Raw genomic sequence first — 21,679 nt, 5'->3', positions numbered from 1 at the left:
ATCCCCTAAGAATTTGGGATCATTATCAGGACTGAAGGTCAGTAGCTTGGCATTATATCAATTGATGTATTGCATTCACCACCTGGCATATACAACAATCTGTATTAATGAACTTAAGGCCACATTAATGTGTGCATGTGAGGATTTGTACAAATCAGAACCACCTAGAAACCATAATGAAGTTCCATGTACGTATTTGGTAGTGTCATGTTGAGGTATTCGACAAGTAAACACAGCAAGTTTTAAAGGAGCTGGTTTCAGTTGCTGTAATTGGTGTGGCTACATGAGCCTGATTCCAGCTCTTGTTAGCAAATCTATATTTACTTCATTCCAAAGTAAAATTCTAGAAGAGCTGGTCACTCACCTTGAAAGAAAAGTCCGCTGGCCTGCTTTGTTGCAGCAGGTGAGACAGCCAACCATAGCACAGTGTCTGCTCCCTGGGCCTCTGTACGTAATTTATTCTTCATCTTCTGATGAAAGTCTGGCATGGACAATCTCACCGCTAAAAAACATGACAAAATATTAATGTTTATCTTCGAAATACTTCATATTGGGGAGAGAATCGCTTTTCAGATGTATACATCAGTTTACTATAATTCAGAGTAAAAGTAATGTGTTTATTTATTGAGACATTTTATAAAAGTGCTGCATGTCTTGTGTTGATATTTATAAAGGTTTGTTCATAAATAGGTGTAATTAAGTGCAAGTTAAGACTTCTATCTAGCCTCAAATATTTGCGCAACAGAGTAAAAAACACATATACAAAATATTACAAGCATGGAGATTATTTTTAAGATTGTATGTGAACTATAACAATATGTATAGGTAACACCAAACACTTCTTGCTTCAAGAATATACTAAAATATTTAAATACCTGGTGTATCAGCCCAGCCAGGGTGCATCGAAGAAAAGTGGATACCTTTGTGCAATTTAGCCCACTGTTCTGTTAAAATGATCTGCTGTCTCTGAAAAATGTATATATAAAAAAGGCGTCATTCATTTAAGGCTTGAAATTCTCTATCAGTACTATTTAAAAAGCGAGGAAATGGCAGCTCTGAAAACAATAGTTACGTTTTTAGCTCCAGAATTTTTTTTTTGATGCCCTAAGACATTTGCTATAGAACTGGATCACCTACCTAAGAGGAGCCGACTCCCTAGCGATAAAATACTCACACTGTAAAACTACCTCCAGGAACCTATGGGAATCACTGGACAGGTGCTTGGACACCTTTGACCCACCGTAAAAACCTGAACATTTGAATGAACTATCAAACAATAAAAATGTTTCGTCTCTGACACTGTGCTCGCTGAAGCGATTGGATCTGCTATTTAATTTCGCTCTCTCTCTCTACTTATTCACATTTTCCTCTCTTCCTACTCTACTCCCAACCTACCACTATTGTATAACCAGCAAAAGGGGACCATCCAAAGTATTTACTATGTACCGCTTACCTTGTACCACATAGGACGGTCACCCATACAAAGTTATCCCTGTGCACTGTATGTATGTATGTGTATAAATAACAAATACAAATTAAAATAAATAAATCTGTGCACAAGAACTACGACAAAAAGTCAGTTATTTATCCTAAGAAGGATGATTAAACAGAACATTAAAAGATGTATTTTTGTTCAAAAGTAAGAGAATGTTTTTATCAGTTACACCAATAAAAATCTTGGTTTGCCTCTTTTTACAATCAATTGATATAAAACAAATCCTGCTATTACAAAAAGACTGCATACTGTTGACTGTCATACAATTATGAAAAACCGATTTGTAACATCAAAAGTGATCTACATGCAAGAGACCCTAAAACTTAATCAATCCAAGGTTTAATGACGTCAATCTATTGTTTAAAGTAAAAGGGATGACATTATTATACATAAGTGCTGGCTTGTTGGAACCACTTTTTTGTTATCACTTACGTCACTGACTGCTTTGCGGTTCCACCTAGGAGGACAATCACAAAACAGGACAGCCTATGTTACTGTTCTACCACCACCATCCTCCCCTAGGAAAGAGGTTTAGTCTAGGGAAGAAGACCTGCTGCTTTTTTCTACCCTGAAAGAGGTGTAGCTGACTTGAGAGAAGTGGAATCACTTGAATCCAAAGATAAGAACAAGGTACAGCTACCAGAGTCATGCATGGATGATGGTTCAAGACATATCTTCAACGGTTTGAAGCCAAGCTGCCCTTCACTGAACTGGAGAAGCAACAACTGGATCTTTTCCATGACCGGGTTAAGGGTGGAGTCATATTGGAATTCACCTGCTCATGAGCTTGTACTGCACCATCAAATTACTTCCTTTATTATTAGCCACACATTCTCATTGTGAGTACAGAGGCCTGTGACCCAGTGGTACAAGGTAGAGTGGCCTTAAGTTGGATGCTGAACTTCCATCTTTGACTTTGTCGGAGCCTTTATCACCAGTTTCAGAGCCCCCAGAGAATTCTAGTATTTTATTTATTTCTAATTTCCACTGGGTTTCTTCTAAGTCTACTTTAAAACTGCAACCGCGACTCTCCCCTAGAATTGTGCGGCGCACACGGTCATGTTCCCACACTGTACCCATCCTCCGTGGGGTCCCTACTTATGCACCTTGGGTGGTTCCTTGGGGTTCCAGCGATTCTACATTCTCTAGACACTGTCTTGACTCGAGTCGCGGTTCTTATACCACTATTTTAGTATTTGGTTTGGTCTCCCCCTGGAGCCTACTGTGTATTAGTGCTACTATTGTTTCTTTGCTACAGGATTGTGTAATTTGTGTTTATCTGCGTGTAGCAAATACTGTGAGGTATTTAGAGTGTGTTATAATAATAAATACATATTTTTATAAGTACTGTGTGGTTCTTATTTCATTGAACCAATACAATAAGGTTGCATTCTGGTAAAACAAGCTGCTTAACATTCCTTCAAGACTAAGCCTGTAGGCGGCTCTTCACAGCTACCGCCTGGATAGCTTTCTAAGGTTATCTTTGACCTCTTAAATCCCCATAACGGTTGTTTGGACTGGTGCAAGGTGCCCACTTTAACTAGTGGACAGCATATACCAGGCCCACTTCTCACACTACTGAACAGCTGTTTCAGAATAAAACTCTACATACATCTGAGAAGATTCAGAAGAAATGGTGGCGACATAGAGACACATTTTCAAATATATGCAAATCTGGCAGCACTTGAAATACAAGGAAGCTTTCTAGATACATTTAGGTCTTACAAATAAGCACACTGCAATCTCCATGGACCTTTTCAACAAACCTTGTTTTGAGCATAAACCATGGTCCCTTCGAATGCCTTCTTTTCAAACTGTAGGTCAGACACATCTAATTTTTGAACCAGCATTCCTCCAGACGACACATTTACCTGCATCATATTGAAAAAAATAATTATAAGTAAGATTGCCACTTAATGACATTCAATATCAGGTGTTTGCCAGCCACGTAACCCAGAGTATTTGCTTCAAGAAAGTGTTTTCCACACATTCCTACTACAGAAACAGTGATTCAAAGCCATAGAAGCACACTACAAAGATGTCTGCACTCACCACTCGTGGATCCTCTGCTTCCTCCAGGACAGGTATTAATGCAGTTGTAAGAATGTACATTCCTTAAAAACAGACAAAGAAGTATTTGTGCACAGTAATGTAAACGGTTACATGATGTCACCCTACAGGTGAAAATACATATAATCCATTCATCTGCATTTGATAGGGTTCATAGTAATGGACATCAAAAGAAATATTATTTTTTCAACAACAGGACATCCAAATGCAGAACCTCTTTGACCAATGACATTATCACTAATTAAGCAAAGCACTAACACAACTTATATATCTACCTTGTGTTAAAGTAAGAGATGTTTTTGCATATAAGGTGTTTTTGCACTAACTTGTTGTGTGCATCCTAGCATTATTTAATGTATTTCAAGTATTTATGTAATACAGAAGTAACTGTCAGTGAAATTCTGTAAAAGAAATAGGTAACATCAGGGCATTTCATAAGTCTGAACTGGATTATGTCACACAGATATGGGTACATTTCAGACTTGCGCAATGGTGAGAAATTAAATCATCCGATTTGTTCAGATTTGTGGTAGATCATTTAAACTGGATCTCAATCTATGACAACTTCTGATGGCTGCCACTCAGTGAAGTTTATCGATTTTTTATTTAAGCAGCACAAACTACTTTAAGGAAATCTGGTTGCTAAAAAAAAAAACGAACATCAATAAATCAAAAAAGGTTTTAATACAGAAAATAAATTAAAGGGGTTCACCATCTCTGTGATTGTGTCAATTGAAGTGGGTCGCACATTGTGACCTGTCCAGTCAATAATGATTAGGCAAGGTGGCCTTGACTCACTACGATTCCATATTGTGTGAACCAAACAATCAGTACATAGTTTGGGTCACAAAATAAGTTGCTGCTCACAAAAAGTCGATGCTAAATATGCAACTGAGTTTTTAAGACAATTGGCCATATTTTATGACGATTGTCTTCACTGAGGAGGCTCCTTCCATCTTCTTTATTAATCTTCTTGGTAGACCAGGCACCAACCATGGACTTTACAGCTTTTATGCAATGAACAGTAGGATTTACAGTTTCTTCTATCCAGGGCCGGCTCTAGGCTCACGGAGGCCCTGAGCAGGGAGTGTAGGTAGGGGGGCCGAGGATGCCAGGTCCCTGCCAGGGGCTGCCACGCAAATATGTATCTAAGGATATATATATTGGCGTGGCGGCCCCTGGGGTTTGGCAGCCCTGTGCAGGTGCACAGCTTGCACATGCCTTAGGCCGGCCCTGTTCTATCCCACCATCCCATTGTTTGTTTTTCTCTATAAGGGTCATGAGTATGCCAACAACTCGTGTCAACATTTAACAATTGGTAAAGCCCAGAGCAGCAGGCTAGTATGCAATAATAAACACGGTTTAGCACCATATGGTCGTATTGCCACTTCATCCGTTGCATTTCCCAACGTGATCTTTGAGTAATGCAAACAAAGATTAATAAAACATGTCAACCACAATTCAGTATTTGCTACATGCAAAATCTGAACTAGTTGTTCAGAGGAGAAAGTACTCAGACAGGAAAGGAATCCCACAGATCAGCATCTGTGCACCTTTCATGCCAGCAAGATGACCAAGTTAATTAAATGTTCGCTGCTTAGATCTGTTGATAATTCATGTCACATGATTGAATACAGGCAGGGCCAATTCATCCTTCCATCATTCAGAGTTTCATAAACTGAGGACCAATAACTTGGGTAATAGTAGCATATGTTATATGAGGTGGAGAAAGGCTGGTGTTAGCCTTTCATAAAATCCTATTATTTCTGTACAATGAAACTGCCGCACTTCAAGTCAGCGTCTATTAACAGACACATTTTCATGATTCAACCAGCTGACAGGCGGAATGTCTGCTGAAGAATTTAGATCAAAATATAGTATCCATTCTGCTGAAAATGTTCATCACATCTGTTTAAAATCCATTAAATGAAATGACGATCTATCTCTCGAAACCACAATCGCCCTACCAGAGTTTAGAGACTGGGTTTAAAGCACTGTCAGCCACAATTAACATGAAGCGGCTACTGAAGAGTTTAGCCCTGACTCCCCTACATAATGGCAAGCTGCCAAAGAAGTACTCCCATGCCAGTAACATCCACGTTATGCATGGTACAATGTCATTTTCGGAATGTAATGGATTTCTAAATTCCGCCAGCAGGAAACATTATTATTAAGCACTTTTCCAATTAGAAACAGAAATTCATCTCAGCACATGACTGGTGTACGCAGTGGCTACTTTACTCCGGTCAGGGGACTTTCAGTTTTTATAAATGTGCTTTAATTACCCAATGTGTTTGTAGCAAAATTCTTTTCTAGACCATCTTCCGTTAGTTCTCTTTGGTTCACCATGCAGCCAGCATTATTTATCTGTCAAATAAAAGTATATACAATTATTACTGAAGGTTCAGTGCGATAAAGATTTAAAAACAGCCAAAAGATAGATTTATCTGGCGGGTGAAAGTGGCAGTTCTAACCACATCAAAATGAAAAACAATAAGGGGTTTAAAATTATGCCTGTTGAAATACCAGAATCACAGGTTTAGTATCTATCTCAAAGAAATGCAGTTTCATAACTGAGGGTGGTAGAAAATCAATTATTGTAAATAGATGCATGTAGATGTCATACTTCTGAAACAGGAAAGAGGATGCTTCTGCCTTTTACATCTATTCCAATAATAAAGGCAAATTATTTTTAGTGGAACTGGAAGTCAGTTAAAATTATCATTCCAATTATCATTCACGTTTGGGCAACTAGCTTCCTGACTTAGTAGTATTGATTCCGGTGTCCACTTCTGCAACAAAAAGATACACAAATGATGAACGGAATGTGGAACAAATCAAACAATCCCCTCCAGTCAAGAGATCTGGGTTCAACACATTTTTCTTTAGCTCACTTCGCCACCCCAGTTTGGAGCCAGCCTTATGCAAATCAGTCTTGACCCTGCTCCCCATGGAAATAGTCCAGCCTGAACTGCAAAGCCAGGTCCTCCCTGGACCAGAAACAAACAATCGTCAACATTTCTGAAGAAAAACACAGAACCCAGGCTCAAGTATCTTGTTTTTGTGCAAGCTCCATAAAGTTGTTGTAACAAATTAAAGTCAATAAAGACTTGCCATTACACTGGACTACGCCATTGCATCTTTAACAAATCTATTGATCTTTTCAAGTGAATTACGTGGGTGAGAAATAAATTGCTACTAGTGGAATGACTTCAAAATTACTGAAACCTCGAGATGTTGATGAATTAGTCACATCAGATTTTCCCTGCTTCCTCGCCCTCCTCAAATCCCATCCGAGGTGTGTGGAAGGTCAAGTGAAAGGGATGCCCAGATATGGTTCTGACATCTACTCTTAACACCTCATCTATCCCTGCCTCATTTGGCACCTAATTGTTGGCCCCAGCACTTATTACAGTTCACCATATGGTGGTGATATCGGTCTAATTTTGGAATGAGCACAACAGTTGTTTAAGAATTCTACATACATTAACAATGACTAATGCCTGTCGCACAAGCCATTGTTATACTTTGGCTGACCTGGAATAGTCTGAATTGTCACGGTTAGTAGTTGTATTGGTACGGTTATTGGCATCGCTGGCAGAGGCAATAGATGGTACCTCCTGACAAGGGCCCAAGCAACTTTAAAAAAAAAAAATTTAAACAAATAGGCAAACGTTTTTAATGTTGTCCAGGTATATTAGCGGATTTTTTCTCATAGATACGAGGTCTGACCTACTGTAGTAAAGCCATGGCCGATCCAAGAAACAGGGAGGTATTATTTAGGTTCATATAGAAGGTTTCAACTGGAGTGTTCAACGCAGAGGTTATAGTGAAGGGGGAGTTTGTCTTGACACTGTTTAACATTTCTGATTGAGTCAGTATTTTAAATGATAGGTTGATGTCACAGATTTCCTGTACCCTTGTGTGGGGAGAGGGGGATGCTAGGAGGAATTTACTTGTTATGCTGAAAGAAAGTGAAGAACTCACATTTTTTTGTGGATTCGTTAATTCCCCTCTTAAGAGAGTTCTGGGAATGTATTTACTATCCTGAATAGCTTTGTACATCCACTTTTAAATAGGGCAACTTACCATCTCTGAAGAAGGTACATTTGGACTTTTAGATGAGTGATTTGCATTTCTTACTTTGATTCTTCAAGGTCACTGTGGAAGGACGGTTATGCCACAAGTTATTTTATTTTTTTAAATACAGATAGTTCTTTTATTTTGAGATGAATTAAAATCATTACAATTGGGCAAAAAAACAAGAGGAAAAAAAGGAAATTCTCAAAAGATCAATATGTAAACCTTATCTGTCTGTCAATCCATTAATATCTATTATTAACAAATATCTATGTTAAAAACATGCTTATAAAAAACTATTTAGTTAAAATGGAGTACTTTGACGTTTTGCCATGTATTACGGCGTACTTTCTATACTAAGAACAATAAAGTGCATGCTTCTAAGTTGCCTACTCTTAGGAGGCGATTTATAATTTACTCAAAGTGCAGTATTTGGCTTCTATTTCGATGTTATAAGAAGCTTATTATGCCAGTCCGATAAAGTGCTGAATGAATAATAGCGTGGCAGCATACACCCCCCTCTCCATTTTCTAAAATTTGCCTCCGCCTGCCTATTACTTAATATTATCTCTACTACGTTGAGGTCCCGGTCGTTTGCAGAAGTGACGATGTGGCTTTACGGAATATCAAAAAGCGAGCAGGTTGTTGCATGGGTTCGACTTTTAAGCAAACTTGAATGTGTCATAGCTAGTCCTGATATTTAATACACAAAATATTGGATGCAACCAGAATTTTCTGAGCCGAGTCAGCATTTCTCGAAGGCACAGAGTCTGCACCGCCGCTTATCATGGAGTTCCCTTTGGCCATACCGATAAGCTTTTAAGGGGATTAGGCCAAATCTTAATTTCGGCTGTTGTTTTTTCATTTCCTTTGCAAGTGGTTGAGAAAGGTAGATTGGGAGAAGACCTTGTTCATAAAGCATTGCTGCCTAGCTCCCATGCGCGTTTTCCTTCACTATCCTCACATTCCGTTCCATTGATATTAGTGTAGCTTGTTTTAAGAAGCGGCTTTGACGTTACTTCCCCAGATAGCTTGTGCCTCAAAGTCAATAAATGAAGTATTCAAATTCCTATGCCATACTGAGTGATGAGAATGTATTACTCTCCATATCACATGATTTAGAGTGTCATTCTATGCTTGCTTGGCTTTTAGGCAATAGGCTAGGAATTTTGCATTCAAAATCAGGTGCTGCGAAGTGAAGCAAAATTCTAGGAAGATCTGAGCATGTGTGGTACAATCCAGAAGGACAAAAATTCTTCTGTAACAGGTGACTTGCACCCTATTCAGCCAGTTTGCCAACATCAGTCTAAATATCAGTACCCCATACGAAGTTGTTGGTAATAGCTTGCTATCATCTTTAAAAGCGGCCAGCAATCTGTATTCACCATTGATTTATGAAGTTTGCAGAAGGCCCATGTAAATTAATTTGCTATCGCCTATTGAGCAAAAATATAAGAGAAATGCAACCCCTGCTTTCCAGCCATGCCCCCAAATATTTGTAGGAGTCCACAATCTCAATTGCACTCCCCTGAATAAACCACGCTCCTCTTTGAGCGATGATCATAATCTTCATCTTTGCGACATTGATCTTTAGGTTATTGGCTTCACTATAAGTAGCAAGTAAGGTAAAGAGTCTCTGTAGACCTATCTGCATCTAGTCAAGGGGCACCCTACCATCTGCATACTACAGTGCCTGGATTCCAAGCCGAGCTCCCTTTGGTAGGAACAACTTCACCTTTAAAAAATGTTCTTTTAGGTCGGCCAGATAAAGATTGAACAGTAGTGGGGCCAGTGTACATCCCTGCTTTAAGCCTTTATTGGTCATCATTTTTGAAGTTGTGGACCATCAAGAGCTCACTTTGATCTTTACCCAGTACAGTGATGCAATTGCCATTAGTAAGTGGGGTGGAATATCCCAGTCACTTGATTTTGTCCAAAGTTTCTCTCCTGAGACACTATCAAAGGCTGTTTTCAAGTCAATGAACCCTACATAAAGGGCCTTGTTCTTGGTCGCCATGGTCTCCTCAATATCCTTTTTAAAGACTTTGTACAGATTCATGTGTATGTTGACTTCTTAAACAGGACGGAGGGTCTCCAAGGATTAGGCTACATTAACAGTTAAGGAGGTAGGATCAAAGTTGTTAAGGTTTCAAATCCACTTTGAGGTCTTTTTTGTTTAGCCTAAGGTTCAGAAACACCAATCAGCAGGGATCAGTGTCTCAGCTTTGAGTTTATATTTTCTAGCATTAAGAGGTCTAGAATGGAGCATTTCAAGTGGGTGGGAATCCAATTCAAGTGCATGTGGTTATTTTTATAAATGAAGAAAGCTGTGACAGTTTAAACCTTTGGACCTCACCAATGTAGCTGAAAGTCTCTGTGAAAGTTGTTGCGTCCAAGGCAATCACTTTATTAGTTGTGAATTCAGAGAGGTGCTCTAAAAATGTGTGGTCAGCGTGCGGATAGTAGATGATATGCAGTTTAGTAGTGGCTTGGTTGCGGAGTACGATACAATAGCACCTTCTATTTAAGGTCAGGGTGTGCCAGAGGCTGAGGTACAAACAGGGAGAGTGATGCTGCTTGCACATCTGTACAGGTGTATTTCAGGTGTAGGGTGGGTGTTTGGATAAATTAAAACTGTTCTTCATCAGTGGTTAAAGAGTGCAAAGAAGTCTAAGGGTTGGGGAAACTAAGTAAGAGTTGGGGAAGTCCATGTGATGATTACTGTCTTTTGGTTTTGTACAGTCATGAGAGACTCCTTTTTAGCAGTTCTTACACAATATTTACAGTGTCTTCTGAGATGGCAGAGGGTGAGACTGTAAAAGGGACAGATCTAAAAAAGGAGTGCATGTGCCCTGTGCGAGTATTTACATACTACACACATATGTAGAGAAATTTCTTGTAGAAAAGAAAAGTTATAGAAAAAAAAAATTGCAGATAGGCCATAATCTTGCCACTATTGAAGATAAAGACTGGTTACATTGATTTGGATGAGTACAGAGAAAAGAAATAGACATTTTGTGTCCTTATGGAATTTTAGCATTTTGCGAATAGTACACAAACGATACAATTTCAGAGATAGCTGCTGAACTTAACAGGTAGATGATGCCTTGATTATTTTCATCATAGATCACATTTCATATGACAGATGCCAAAAACTCCTTAACAATGTGCAAAATGACATCTAATATGTTGTATACGCAGTTCATCACACTGAAGTATTATTTCCAGCCATGATTAAAAACAATTTTTTTCACGATATAAAACTCTAAGAGTATTAAAGGATTTAGAATTCTTTATGTCCACTTCTTAAATGTTTGTTCGGGATGAGGTGAAGTGGAAATTGGGTGAAATTACTGTTGCCCTCTAGGGCAACAGTTCAAAAACTTCCAAAGTCTAATGTCCTGGATGACCAAAGATGTACCTTCAAGATTGCATTTCCGGAAGAACTGTTGAGAAGTCAGAAGCATGTTTGACAAACATGATCCTCAACTTCATCAGTAGTGGTTTAAAGGCTTATTTCAAAAGATGGCATTTCTAAAGGTTGAGGCACAGTATCATTTTGTAGCATTTTAAAACTTTTTTCCTTTAAGCAGACCAATTACCCCAATACAAGTGCCCTCGTCAGCTACACTATCATCAGTGTATAGTACAGGTGTGGCGCAGCGGCCAGGGAGACTGACACCGGACGCTGGGGATCATGGTTCGATCCCCGGCACCAGGGGTCTGCCCAGCACCAAGGTGACTGTGGGCAATAGCTTGCTTAATCTTCCCGACGGCCCCCAGCGCCGGGATGCCTACGGGTAGCTGTGCGCTTTACAAATACTGGATTTACATTTTACTGGATTTAGGGAGTACTTTTATGAACATAGGTCGAATTTAACATCCTGAACAATGCAGTGCTCCTGTGTGTTGTCTGCGTCCATTAGAAAGTGAACCTGTGAGGGCTGTGATGTGTGTGCCCTGAAGAGCAGGTCATAATTTAACACTGGGAGCGAGAGTCTAGATTTCTATAGGAGACTGTGCATGTGATGATTTCCTAAAATACCGATTTAAAAAGAAGGCTGTATGTTAACACCCCTCCTAGTGCTTTTGTCTGAAGTAGTGCTTTATAAAGCATTCTTTGCTTGGTGTCAAATTAATTATATCCCTCCTTAAAAAGAATCTGGAAAGATGCAAGAGTTGGTCCGTAGTTTGCAGATGAAGATTTTTCTAATTTCCTACTTCTAATAGCAGTCACTAGAAATGCAAACAAAATATAACAGGGGCGGGGATTGCGTGCATACAACATGGCGACTTACCAGGACATTCAATTTGTGCTCAGCCTTGAAATGATCAGAAAAATCCCAGATGCCTTTGGGATTGGACATGTCCAGAACATGCACAAACACATTCTACATGAAGAAAAAGAAGAACTGTTTTACAATACAAATAAAATACCTTGGTAAATCAATTTAGTGAAAAGAAAGTCTTATCAAAGGAAATGTGGATTTGCCTGTAGGACACACTGCATGCAATGCAGGTAGCAAGCATTAAGTTCCCATGATGAATTTCTGCATATCAAAAGACGGCTGCAAAATTCTGCGATTAGACACAATAATTGTTCTGAAGAGATTCTGAAAAGTAGACAGCAGAACACGATTCATATAGCTATTTAGATTTCATTTAGGTTCACTCTATAACCTTACACTTTTATGTTTAAGCCCTATCATCTGCTTTGCTGTGTTAGTGAATATTAGACAATGGGGTAACCCAGTTACGTGCAGAACCTGGGGATGTGTGCTTTAAGGGAAAGAGTGGTTCTGCCACTTACTAGCTTCAAAAGAGCCTAAAACTTAAATTCAATTAGTGCCCCTCCTTCTTGATAGGACTATCCTTTAATGAAGTATTTCTCATACTTTAGTTACATCCAAACCCAAATTTAATAAAAAGAAATCATGTAATGCTTTTAGAGTTATAAGAAATTCATATGAATTATGTATTCACAAAGAATATATGCAGACACAGATAAACAAATACAATAAAGCCTGTGAAGTGAATACAAAACAATATATATATATATATATATATATATATCACAACACAATCTACAAAAGACACATCAATCTAAATAAAAAAAAAAACACAAAAGGTGAAGTACTTTGTCAATGTATCAACCCAGTTTTGAAATTAATCTAATTATTCCTTTGTTCCGGGTGATCATTCACACTTGATAACTAGCGTCGACGTTTCGACTCCAAGGACTATTGCGACAGTTAATTCATCTAGGGAGGGGGGGGGGGGTCTTCCTCAGGACTAAAAACAATCTGTGTGTGGCCTTCTATGAAGTTCCACCCTGACTTCTGTGACAGCACGACAGCTTGTTCACAAAGATTGACCTTTATAAGACTTATTCCTTCTGAATCTGTGGGTTAGATTAGTGCAAGGCACATTGTGCCTGTATCTCCGACGTCCAGTGCTTGGGGTTCCAGGTGTAAATGTCCTTTTACATCCACATTATGTTTAGCGGGGCCAGCTGCCTACAATCAACTTCTCCAAATGCAAATTGAATTTAAGTTTTAGGCTCTTTTGAAGCTAGTAAGTGGCAGAACCACTCTTGCTGTGTTAGTGAGCTGAAGATTTCATGGCACAAGCACTCTGAGAAAGACAATGGATTAAAGCAATACTTTAAGATTTTATTTTAGTAATAATAACATGACTTTTGGAAACGGCATGCTCACCATCATGAGTTCTCCTATTTAAAAGTGTTCTAAAAATAGATATTTTTAGTGCCGCAGGTTTCACAAATGTCAAACCATTTGAAAAAAAACAAGGCCTCTTAGCAGTTAACACACATAGCAAAATATACCTTTTATGGTGTAATGTTCAAAGGAGAAAAAGCCAGGCTCCTAAGGCGAGTTCCTTCCAAAAGTTGCTATCGGATGATTGTGGGATTCAAGGGGGTCTCATGTGACTTACTGCAGGAAAGGGAGTAGGCAGTCCAAGTGACCCTTCAGGGACCATGCATGACCCTGCGGAAAGCGCACTTTGCAGCTGGGTGAGCCCAAGCGCCTCACTTGATATGCAGTGCAGACTCTGAATCTGAGCAGCGTATGGCAAACGTTTAGCAGCTTGGGGTCAGACGTTCTTGTCCCGGGCTGCCACTGTTCAGCTATCCTGGCAGGGTTCTCCAAACTCAGTCCTGGAAGGCAGATCCATGCCAGATTTTAGCATATCCCCATTTAGATAAATATAGTTATCTTAAAAATCTGGCATGGATCTGGACCTCCAGGATAGACTTTGGAGAACCAGGAGCTATAGAAACTAATGGGAAGCTACTGATTGGGATGCTAGTGCTCATTTGGCTTTTAACTATTTGGAAAAAATACAACAAACCCCCCTGAAAATGGGCTCTTCAGTGCATGACAGTGATAATGGGCCTGTAAAAACACATCTAGCAATCCTCCCAGTAACAAATTGTGGAACAAACTAAACTGGACAAAGCTGCTGCAAAGATAGAGCCGATGCAACGGGCGATCCACTAAATGAATGGCCTACTCACAGTTCAAAATATACAGAATACCTTTTCCACTACATTTTTCCATACTGTTCCTTCACATTAGATTCTTCGTCATATGTTAAAGTAGACGTGGAAAAGGCAAGATGAGGAGAAACTAAACTGGTTGAAATCTCAAAACTGCAGTCCATAGACAGCAGAGTTAGACCAATCTTACAGGTTCATATGGCAAATCTGGTGCTATGTTATTCAGAGCTCGCAGGAACTAGCAGGATACACCAATCTTACATGCTCAGTCAACTGTGGGGAACTCATAAAAAGCCCCAATGAATACAGGTGATTAAATGCCTCCGCACACATCATGAATTAATAGCCATATAAGTAAGGGCCCTTTGGCACACAGGCACCAAAATACGCAAATTTTCTCCCTTTTTCCACATGAATTGTTGCTCAAGTCTAGTTTTAAATGGATTTTAGAATTGCAACACAACCATTTAGTCCAAAACTGGCAAATTGCCAGTTTCTAAAAAATAAATACATGTTATTGTGAAATACACACTTTTCATTTAGGATATATGAACTCAAACCCTGCAAAGTGAAGCCTGCAATTGCCATTTCCACAAGAACACCAGATTTTTATTTGTAGGAAAAAACATGCTCAGTCACTAAACACCAGCTGGACATGATCATCAAGCACTCGCATGAATTAATGTCACACTAGAACGGACTGCCTTTCATGCTCACTATTCATCGCAAACCGGGTATATCAATTATGTGGCACGGACTGCCATCACCGTTTTGCCTGGGGTAGCTAGCTGTATATACAGAATAGCCACAAAATGTCAAGAAAGGACACCACTGGGTCTAGGTCATAACGAATAAGAGTAAAGCCACAATTAATGCGAGGTCACTGACAACGTGTTAAGGATGAATAGCACTTAGTGAGGCATAGTAAGAATATTTACAAGAATACTAACCATATGACGGGGAGGAGCAACTGGTCTGTCATGGATAACGAGAATGTTGTTAAAAACTCTCAAAATATATGTCATGGATGGCCCACTATCCAGAATGTCATTGTGCATTTCTAAAATATATTAAGGACAGGAAACTGTTGTGCCAAGCAAAGCCAGAATGTTGCCAAGCATGGCCACTATATGGCAAAAATAGGTCTCTATTATTCCAAGAACGGCTGGAATATTGAGAAGGATGGGATGATGCATCAAAGAAGCCACTATAATGCCAAGCGCCTTAATATTTTCAAGGATGAGCCAGTGTTACGCCAGGGAATTTCATAATTTTCCAAGAAGTGTCTTCAACATGCCAAGGATGCTCAGATATTCAAGGAATACTCACGTTAGAGTTTTATTTTCATGCCAGGTGTAGACAGAATATTGCCAAGAATAGCCACAATATGGCAACAAAACATTTATTCTGTGGGCGGTTAGTAATGAGTGCGTAGTTCTGTAGGGGTCATTCTCACAGCTGAATCAGTGGTCTCTGTAGCGTGGCTTATGTCAGAAACTCTCCCTGGAGGAGACCGCGCCCTTCTAAACCATAGTGCTGAGAATCATTCCCCCAGAATAACAGTTGTACACAGACAGTTTTGATTCCCGCTCTATCAAAGCCAGACCCAGCGGGTATGGCAAGTGTTGCCTGGTCCTCTTAACTGCTGCCCTCCAGGAGCAAAGCTCAACTTCAGGCAGGGCAGACTGCCGTAACATCTTAAGTCGCACCCTTAGCATCACCGTGACCAAGATCCCTCTGTGATGAGACTCACCCAGTTCTCCCATCTTGACCACATCCAGTACCATAAGCCAAGAAGCCAAACCCTGCAGTTGGGCTGACAGGAAGTAGGTTTTAAAGTCCACCAGGTCTATTGGGCATTTCAGAATATACAGTATTTCAGTACACCCATTCAAACCTCGGCGCTACTGCAATGTCCCCTAGACTTAAGGGAACCACAGTGCTGCTTAGCAAATGGCTGGACCAAGATATCACCAGATATCAGGAGCCATTTATAAATCTGTTTTTTGTGGCTAACAGTGACATAGCGCTGACATGGGGCAGTCTGCATGCACGGACAATAGGCGAATGGACCAAACATAGGGGCTGGGGCAGTGTTTCCCAAACTGTGGCTTGCAACCCACTAGTGGGTCGCAAGCTGATTTTTGGTTGGTCGCGAAAGTCCAAGCAATAAAGATGCCTTTAAAATCTGTATTTATCTCGTCACATTTGCTGTGCTTCAAAGACAAAGATCAAATGTCAGATTATGTCTTCTGGCAAATTGCTGCTCATTTATTTTCAACATGAGGATTGGGGTTTACAAACCCATCTCACTTTGTAGTCGGAGAAAGAAAAGTAAACTGTGAGACAATCTCGATGGGGTACAAGGAGGTGAAAGGAATGGCAGCATGATCTTATTTTTTTATACCAACACGACACAATGTAAATACCTGTAAATGAACTGTACACATTCAGCAATTAGCAAAGCAAAAACGAACACTTTTTTTTGTAATTCTGAAGTGTGATGGAAACAAAGATTTTAACAGGTCGAGACACTTCGTGATGCACAAAATAAATATTCGCTGAAACCCATACACATCATTTGAGTGCAATATAATGTTACCAGTAAAACGGTCTGCTCAAATTTAGTGGTCACTAGAATGGATAGTGCTGTATGTAAATGTCATTGCACCACCACTATGCTTTAGTTATACAGAAAAAAAAAACCGTCCATTAACGCTAGGTAGATGGCGAAAGTTTGTAGTTTCAAAAATGGTGTTGTGGTTCTAAAAAAGTTTTGGAAGCACTGGACTGGGGCATTTCGGTATATAAAAAGGTAGGAGTTGCTCAGGGAAGTTAAACAAGGTATGGGGGGGGCGGGTGGAACATGCCAGAATGGTTGACAATTCAACCGCAACAAGTATGACACCAGATATTTAATCAGCGGCCCAGATGGGACTTTGTCACACACCCCAGACAGACGCACTTGTGGGAAACCAAGACTCCATGGCATCTGTGGTGATTGACAAGAAGTATAATGTGTGGACTTGACATACTGAAGCCAAAGGTCAGAATAGAGAATGGCTTTGTGGAACCCTCACGCATGAATTCTTCCACGCCTTATCGTGTACTGATTACAAAATAAAGTGTTAAAAAGTTTCTGTAAAGAATTACAGTCAAAACAAATGCTGCCACACAACAACAGCTGACGCAAAGCCACGACACAAAGACAAACGGCGGTAAAACTCACCTGGTTGCCGCTCTCTTCAACAATTTCATTTTTAGCCGTTTCTGCTCGCTCTTTATTTCGACACACCAAGTGAATAGTGCCACCTGGTGGAATTACAAAAGTAAATTGTAAACAATATTTTCGATTCTAGAATTCCAGCAATCTCTTTTTCAAAGATTTAACATAAAACATACGTTAGCCTCGACTAGATAGTCTACAACGTTTCCACTTAAGGATACTTTATTCGTTTGTAATCAGTGCTTTAAATGGGGGAAAAATAGTGCAGGTACTCATTCAAATGGGATGTATGACGTTACAACGCATACTTTTACCACACCTACCATTACCACGCAATTTTTACAACGCAGGATCCATTACAACGAAGTACCATTACCACGCATGTATTTACAACGCATATACCTTTACAACGCATACAATTACAACGTAAGTATTGGTAAGTATATAATATTTTTTTAAATTTAATTTAATTAAAATTAATATAATGTAATTTAATTTAATTTAATCAATTTAATTTAATTTAATTTACATTTAATTATATTTAATTTTTACCCTGTACCCTTTTACCCAAAAACCCAAAACTGACCCTGAACCCTAATACCCCTTTACCCAAAAACCCAAAACTGACCCTGAACCCTAAAAATACCCCTTTACCCAAAAACTCAAAACTGACCCTAAACCCTAAAAATACCCCTTGACCCAAAAACCCAAAATTAATCCTGAACCCTAAAAATACCCCTTTACCCAAAAACCCAAAACTGACCCTGAACCCTAAAAATACCCCTTTACCCAAAAACCCAAAACTGACCCTAAACCCTAAAAATACCCCTTTACCCAAAAACCCCAAACTAATCCTGAACCCTAAAAATACCCCTTTACCCAAAAACCCAAAACTGACCCTGAACCCTAAAAATACCCCTTTACCCAAAAACTGAAAACTGACCCTGAACCTTAAAAATACCCCTTTACCAAAAAATTGAAAACTGACCCTGAACCCTAAAAATACCCCTTTACCCAAAAACTGAAAACTGACCCTGAACCCTAAAAATACCCCTTTACCCAAAAACTGAAAACTGACCCTAAACCCTAAAAATACCCCTTTACCCAAAAACTGAAAACTGACCCTGAACACTAAAAATACCCCTTTACCCAAAAACTGAAAACTGACCCTAAACCCTAAAAATACCCCTTTACCCAAAAACTGAAAACTGACCCTAAACCCTAAAAATACCCCTTTACCCAAAAACTGAAAACTGACCCTGAACCCTAAAAATACCCCTTTACCCAAAAACCCAAAACGGAGCCTGAACCCTAAAAATACCCCTTTACCAAAAAACCCAAAACTGACCCTGAACCCTAAAAATACCCCTTTACCCAAAAACCCAAATAATATTTTTAATAAAATAATATACTTACCAATACTTACGTTGTAATGATATGCGTTGTAAAAGTACCTGCGTTGTAAATACATGCGTGGTAATGGTATGCGTTGTAATGGATCCTGCGTTGTAAAAAATGCGTGGTAACGGTAGGTCGTTGTAAAAGTTGCGTTGTAAAGGTTGTATACCATTCAAATGTGGTGAGTGGGCGGGGCTAAAGGCAAGACATGCGACGTTTTTTGGCTCATATATACTGTAATGTTGCTGCCTTCCTTCAATAATAACGCCACACTGTTTGGGAGTTCAAGGGTGTTTATTTCAAGTTATACCTATCGGAGAGCGCCGAGCCGATAACCTGCTTGCTCGGCGTTCACGCTTCTCTCCACGCGCATGCACACTGCCGCGCAAGATGGCGGCTGCCGCCTTGCGTCACCACGCAATGCGGAGCAACTGGACCACAAACACTACATATCTCCCCCCTTTTATACAATAGAATGAACTTCAAAACTTACAGTCCTTCACCCATCTCAAAGTCTCGGAATCGGGAAGGTCTCCCCACTGCTCTCCCTCTGCGGGTATACCTTACCGGGGCGGCCTGAGTATCTCTCTCCCCAGTCTCATCGCTGCCTTCCCCACCGTTGGGCTCAGCTGGGCTCGACCCCGATCGCCTCACTCTCTCCTCTTTATCCACCCCCGGAGTGGTTCTGTTGTCCTGTACTTCGCTCATTTCTCCATCTTCCAGAACCGCACCCAAATTAGAGAGTTCAGCTCCGTCGTTGGGCTCTGTCGTTGCTCCCTGCTCCGGCTCGTCATGACTCCACCGTAGTACCTTGTTGCACCTCGCCATGCGGTCTTGGGACCACACATTGCCGTCACTCAACAAGGCCGCCCGATCATACACCTCCTTGACCTGGAGCGGTTTACTGTACTTGCTGTCTCCTTTCCTTTGCATCACCGCCAACTTGACTCTTACCCATTCGCCTTCTTCCAACCCTGTCTCTTTCACATTTCTTCGTGCATTGTAGTACTTTGTGTACACCGCTTGTGCTCTTTCCAGGTTCGCTTGCACTACTGCCGGGGACCATTTACTGGTTATTGTCTTCTCCTTCCACGTTCTATTGTCTCTTGCGAAGGGATCTCGGCCTCTCAGGATTTGGAAAGGGCTGTACCCTGTACCAGTGGGGGTGATTCTGTACGACCATATCATTTGCCCTATCTCCTTTTCCCAGTCTTTGCCACACGTCATCGCTGCTTGTACTGATCCCATCACCACCCGGTTAAAACGTTCCACCAGTCCGTTGCCCGCCGGGTGATATATGGCCGTGTGCTTGGAGAGGATGCTATTCCTCTCCATAAACTTGGTCCATTTTTCCGAGGTAAATTGAGGACCGGTGTCACTCAATATTGACTTGGGGATACCTTCTCTTACGAATGTGTCATCTAGGAACCTTAGAATTGTTTGTGTCCATTACCTCTCCTACTTTCACTTCCGGCCATTTGGAGTATCTGTCTATGAGGACACACACGTACTTCGGCGTTCCTTGACTATCCAAAATCGGGCCCAAAATGTCAATGGACAACTCCTCCCACGGATTCTTCGGGGAGTCAAATTTTCCTAGTGCCGGCCTCAAAGGCTTAAGTGTCTTATCCGCCCCTTGGCATTAAGTGCACTCTCTGATGTACCTTTCTGCTTGCATGTCCATGCCTGGCCACCAGTATCCCGGTTTTGTCCTTAACTTTGTTTTGCCTATCCCTATGTGTCCTTCGTGGAGTATCGCCAACAACCTGGGAATTATTCCTGAAGGAGGGATGACCTTGTCCCCCCTGTATACGAACACTCCCTTGTCATCTACTGAGAGCTCCTCTCTGACTTCATAGTACTTCCGCAGATCCTCATTGAGGTGCCTCTTCTCTTGCCAGCCCTTCACAATGCACTCCTTCCCCTTCTGTACGACTTGGTCCTCCTCATAGGCTGTTTCCCATTCTGGTCTGCTAATGACTCTTTCCTGGTCATCCATTAGAGCTACCATTTCTTCTCCCCCTTCTCGGTCTTCTTCCTCCGGATCCATGGCCGCCGCTCTGCTCAAGTAGTCCGCCACCTTGTTACGACTGCCAGGAATATACTCTACATCATATCTGAATTCCAATATTTTCAAAGTCATTTTCGCGATTCTAGGTGTGGCACTGGCATGCCCACTGGAGGTGAGCACCTTCATCAATGGCTTGTGATCCGTCTTTAACTGCAATTGAGTCCCCCACAGGAACTGGCGTAATCTTGTCATCGCCCACACCACCGCCAGCATCTCCTTCTCAATGACACTGAACTTCCTTTCAGTGTTGCTCAATGTGCGGGAAGCGAAGCACAATGTCTCTACCACTCCTTGACCTCTGTCTTGCATTAAGACGGCACCTAGGCCTTTGTCGCAGGCATCCGTTGTGAGCACCGTTCTGCCTTGGGGATCATAGCCTTGCAGGGGTACGGCACCCACGATATCCATCTTAACGCTCTCAAATTCCCCTTGCGCTTCTGCTGTCCAGCTGAACGCTGCTTTCTCCCTCGTCAGTTGCCTCATGTGGTGGGTTTTCGTTGCAAAATGTTGAACAAATTTACTATAGTATTCTGCCATGCCCAAAAAGGACCTGACTTTTTTTTTTTTTTTTTAAACCTTTATTGTACAGAGAGTGGTCACAAATACGGGCCTACAACCCACCGGGCTGGCCACCACATAGCAAAAGCATTAGTAGCAATACAAAAGTGTCCACAGGATATGACGGCAAGGAGACAGGAGAAACACCAAAAGCCATAGAGCAATCGCAGGAACAGGAAATTAGAAGGGTAGTTTTCTTTTTTTTTTTTTTAAATGGGGCGGGGAGTACAGGATCATGACGGGCAGTGAGGCAAACCACAA

The 21,679-nt window shown here is 40.7% G+C and overlaps 1 protein-coding gene across 1 annotated transcript in view; it reads right to left on the bottom strand.

The window, feature by feature from the left end:
• DHRS12 (dehydrogenase/reductase 12) overlaps positions 1–21,679 on the bottom strand; it is a 63,076-nt gene that overhangs the window by 4,867 nt on the left and 36,530 nt on the right. The window contains exons 3-9 of the mRNA XM_078657270.1: positions 17,395–17,477; positions 11,944–12,036; positions 5,851–5,932; positions 3,548–3,609; positions 3,262–3,366; positions 876–966; positions 365–502 (exon numbers count right to left, since the gene is read on the bottom strand). Coding sequence (XP_078513396.1) covers positions 365–502; positions 876–966; positions 3,262–3,366; positions 3,548–3,609; positions 5,851–5,932; positions 11,944–12,036; positions 17,395–17,477 — 654 coding nt within the window. The remainder of the gene's footprint in view (positions 1–364; positions 503–875; positions 967–3,261; positions 3,367–3,547; positions 3,610–5,850; positions 5,933–11,943; positions 12,037–17,394; positions 17,478–21,679) is intronic.

Source organism: Lissotriton helveticus, chromosome 8 (genome assembly GCF_964261635.1).
Source record: "Lissotriton helveticus chromosome 8, aLisHel1.1, whole genome shotgun sequence".
Taxonomy (NCBI): Eukaryota; Metazoa; Chordata; class Amphibia; order Caudata; family Salamandridae; genus Lissotriton; species Lissotriton helveticus.
Note: the sequence above shows the minus strand (reverse complement) of the source record. Positions and strands in the feature narration are given on the sequence as shown.